Raw genomic sequence first — 4408 nt, 5'->3', positions numbered from 1 at the left:
CCAGGCTTGCAAGCCTTGACAAGACTGTCCGCTGCCCTGCTCAACCCTCCGCGGGTCCAGCCCCATGTGCCGGCAGCTCTGCCCGTTCCACTGCTGTGCCCTGGTGCTGCTGGCAGGGACAGGTCCTGTCCTTATCAGCTTAGGACAGGGAGTCATGTCTTAAATTTGTTGCTTATAAATACCTGTTGCCCAGGGCTCTTAAAGGGCAGCTGCAATCTGAGCATGTGTTTTGGGATGGTCTTGTGAGGCTGGTGAGCCCTGAGCGCTAGCCTCTCAGATCAGTTCTCCCAGAGGTGGCCTGGGGCACTGGTGCTGTGCCAGCCTTGCGAGCAGGGCTCGAGCCGTGCTGCTGCATGCCAGGGAGCGGGAATGCAGTGTCTGCTCTCAGCTGAGACAATACTTGGTCCGTTGCAGATCTTTGAACCCCAACCAAGTCATCGCCAGCTTGGTTCAAGATGCCACCGGCCGTTGGAGGCCCTGTGGGATACACCCCTCCCGAGGGAGGATGGGGATGGGCCGTGGTCATCGGAGCCTTCATCTCCATTGGGTTTTCCTACGCCTTCCCCAAATCCATCACTGTGTTCTTCAAAGAGATTGAGGTCATCTTCAATGCGTCCAGCAGCAAAGTCTCGTGGATCTCCTCCATCATGCTGGCTGTTATGTATGCAGGAGGTAAGTGGATGCTCGTGCGTCGCGGTAGAGGATGCAGGTCTCCTGCTGTGCCTGGGAATTCGCACCTTGCTCCAGTGACAACAGCCAGAACTTTGCTCAAAGTTGCAATGATCTCCTTACATGAGAGCTAAACTTCCCTTAACGAGTCTGCTGGAAGGAGGTTGCTCCAAAAGTTCTATTTAATGCCCAGAATGCAAAAACCGGGTTAATCTGTCCTCCTCCACAAAGCTGTAAGGAAAATCTTTCCGGGGAATTACAACTTGTGTAATTCTGCCCTTGTCCTTGTTACACTGTGTTATGGATGCTGTGTCTGCTTCCAGTGCCTGCCCAAAGGCCAGGGGAGCTGCTGTGCCATGCGTAGGAGCCCTGCTCAAGGAGTCTCTTTCTTTTAAGGAAGATACTGATTTTTTTCTTTTTTTTAATCCAGCAAGCAGTGGCTGTATCTAGGGATCTGCCCAGATTCTGGTCAGCTCCTGTGGCTCAGCCGTGTTCCAGAAGTGCACCACAACCTGGCCCTGCCTTTTTCCTCGCTGGTGCCCAGCAGTGCTGTGCCGTAGGCAGCTTGTGCTGCTTGAGGGTGTTAGTGAGCTCTGGTGGTGCAGAGACATGAGCAGAATAAAGCCAAACTATTTACTCAGGCAACTCCCCTCCCCCATCCTTCAGAAACTGCTTCTTGGAGTCTTTTAATCCCCAAGCTCTGTGCTTTATGCTTGTCCTTAACCAGCAAGGAGCAGACAGAGTGCTCCTGGCCCTCTCCTTGCTGGTCTCAAACCCTGGTATCTTGTACCCTCCTGCACATGCAGCTTCGGGCTGAAAGAAACTCTTATTGGGAGCCCGCTGCTGTGTCCGCTTCAGAGGCACATCGGAGCTTGGTCCGCTGCCATCCCCGGCTGGCGAACTGCCTGCGTCCTCCTTGCGTTTGTGCATCGAAAGGAGCTGACGTCAGCGCCCGGCTGAGCACGAGGCTTTTCCTTTGGGGGAACAGGCTCTGCTTTGTCCTCGCTCAGCTAGCGAGGAGACAGGCACATTTCCCTGCTCCCATGTTATAACAAGCTTGTAAACTGTGTAACTGCCTTAATGAGACTCAATCTGGGCCATTCCTCCTCTCCTAATAGCTCAGAGCTGGTTCCCCGGGTGGGAGGGTGGCAACTGCCCAGAGCTGCCTGTCAGCTGGGGCAGGAGCTGTGTCCTCCAGTCCTGGGATCGTCCCCTGTCCCCCTTCCCACTTCCCTTGAACTGTTGCCATTAAATCCCAGTCTTGGACGACTTGCCCGTAAGCTGGTGGCAGGGATGCTGAAGGTACCCCAGACTTGTCCAGGTGTGTCCTCTGCTGCTGGAGCTCAGGGACGAGCCTCTGCCCCACTCACGTGTTCCAGGGCTCCTGCAGCCTGAGCCCAGACTTTGCAGGGTCAGAATTGTGCTGGAGCAGTCACAGCTTCGTTCTGTTCTCCCTGTTTGCCAGGGCACCCGAGCCTCTGCCCCACTCACGTGTGCCAGGGCTCCTGCAGCCTGAGCCCAGACTTTGCAGGGTCAGAATTGTGCTGGAGCAGTCACAGCTTCGTTCTGTTCTCCCTGTTTGCCAGGGCACCTTCCTGCAGGAGCCGAGTGCTTGCTTGGAGGCTAAAAAAGTAGCTCGTGCTCTGGCAAACCATCCTGGGTAGATGGTGTCTTGCAGAGCGGGGAAGCTCCTGTCCCGGGCAGGGCTGGGGGTGGTGGAGCAGCATGTCCTGCAGTCACTGTGGGTACATGGCTGCAATGAACTCAAAAGCCCCTTTCTCAGCTCCACCTTAGGATTAGGGAGGACTCTGGTTCCAGTGCTTCATGCTTTTTTCACCAGTGTGAGTAATCAAAACAGGTCAACTAATGTTTCATCAGAAATGCTTCATGTGAACTGATAAGACAGGAGTGGGTGTGAAATTTTTTCATTAAAAGATAAAAAAAGGGTTGAGTTCTACCAGGGCATGTTCTGTGAGCTGATCTTGGATCCCGCTGCTCTGGGCTGGGTTTCCAGAGGAAAGGCTACTGCTGCCTTTCGACTCTGTCCAGGGCCATCACATTGCCTGAGTTCAAGGTACATGTGTTGCAAAGTGCTGAGCACTCTGGGGATGTGTGTGGGGCTTGGGGTGATGTGACAGCCCCTGGGACATGCTGCTGCCTCTCCCAGGACCAAAGCCATGGTCCTTTCCTGACTGCTCAGGGCCATCACATTGCCTGAGTTCAAGGTACATGTGTTGCAAAGTGCTGAGCACTCTGGGGATGTGTGTGGGGCTTGGGGTGATGTGACAGCCCCTGGGACATGCTGCTGCCTCTCCCAGGACCAAAGCCATGGTCCTTTCCTGACTGCTGGTGGCATCAGGCTGGAGCCACTGGTGCAGCAGCGCTGGCACGTAAGCACCACAGTGGCTGCAGAGAGTGGGATGCCGTGGGGCTGGGGGCAGCTTCTGCGGCAGCTGGGCTTCTGCAGCCTTCTGCAGGCTTTGTTTAAACTGGGCAAAAAGGTCAAGTAGAGTCTGAGGACCCATGAATAACATGTTGACAACCTCGCTGTCTGTTAATGGCAAAACTAGGTCTGTTAATATTCAATGGATGTTCATTCAGTGTATTTAAATACATTTTAGTATCTGTAGAGCATGCTGGCAGTATCTAATCACTGTTTGCTTTGGATTAAAGCTCTTGATAATGAAGCACTTGAAATACAGACGTGCAGAGCAATTGGGCTCCCCCTGCCTCAGGGGGAGCAGTGAAAACAGAAGCACCCCTTCTCCCTGGGCAGTCCAGTGGGTGCTGCTCCTCCAGCAAGCCCTTGGGAACTTCACCTGTGCCCATCAAAGCTGATTCTTGACAGCTTTGGTCTCAATCAGAAACCCCTCCCTGGAGAGAGCAGTTGCTCCTTGCTTGCTTTGCTGATGAGACCCCAGCCCGAGGAGCACTGTGCAGGGCAGGTGGCTCCGCCTGGTCCCAAACCCCTGTTCCTGGGGGGAAGCTCATGCCCAGGCAGCTCCTGGTTCAGCCCGCAGAAGGCGGCTTGCTCAGAGAAGACTCTGCTCTCTGTGCTCTAACCTAATGTTGGTCTGTTATCTCCAGCTGCCTCTGAATCTCCCGTCCTTTCCCCTTCCCCCAGTGCCCTCTCTGGGTGAAGTGTCTCTGTGTGAAAGCCAGGAGCCGGTGTTGATAAACCTCCAGCGCGCTTGCGTGCATCTGTTTTGTGTCTCGTGCACAGATAACCCATCTCTGGGCCTATCTCCTTTGCCTCCCCAGGTCCCATCAGCAGCATCCTGGTGAACAAGTACGGCAGCCGGCCCGTCATGATCGTGGGCGGGTGCCTCTCTGGCTGCGGCTTGATCGCAGCCTCTTTCTGCAACACGGTGGAGGAGCTCTACTTCTGCGTGGGGGTCGTAGGGGGTAAGTGAGGGCTCTGCCCTAACGGGGCTGCAGCGGAGGCGAGGCCTGTCCCAAGGCAGCGAGAGGAGCAGCTTAGACCCAGTAATTACACGGGAATGTCTGTGATGAATTTGTGTAAAGCCCGATGGCTGTTTCATAGTCCCTCCTCTCCTCCAGGCCTCGGACTCGCGTTTAACTTGAACCCAGCCTTAACCATGATCGGCAAGTACTTCTTCAAGAGGCGTCCCCTGGCTAACGGGCTGGCCATGGCGGGCAGCCCCGTCTTCCTCTCCACTCTGGCGCCCGTGAACCAGATCTTCTTTGGCATATTTGGCTGGCGCGGCAGCTTCCTCAT

General features: G+C 55.1%; 1 protein-coding gene across 1 annotated transcript; it reads left to right on the top strand.

The window, feature by feature from the left end:
• Positions 1 to 401: 401 nt before the first annotated feature.
• Positions 402 to 4403, top strand: LOC104490291 (monocarboxylate transporter 1; the record flags this gene model as incomplete). Its single annotated transcript, XM_010132556.1, has 3 exons — positions 402 to 672; positions 3931 to 4074; positions 4231 to 4403. Coding segments are annotated over exons 1-3 (534 nt in total), but the record flags the coding sequence as incomplete, so codon positions are not given.
• Between the last annotated feature and the right edge of the window lie 5 nt (positions 4404 to 4408).

The sequence above is a fragment of the Buceros rhinoceros genome, unplaced genomic scaffold, assembly GCF_000710305.1.
Source record: "Buceros rhinoceros silvestris isolate BGI_N320 unplaced genomic scaffold, ASM71030v1 scaffold23093, whole genome shotgun sequence".
Taxonomy (NCBI): Eukaryota; Metazoa; Chordata; class Aves; order Bucerotiformes; family Bucerotidae; genus Buceros; species Buceros rhinoceros.
The sequence above is the reverse complement of the archived record's forward strand: the minus strand, read 5'-3'. Positions and strand labels throughout refer to the sequence as shown.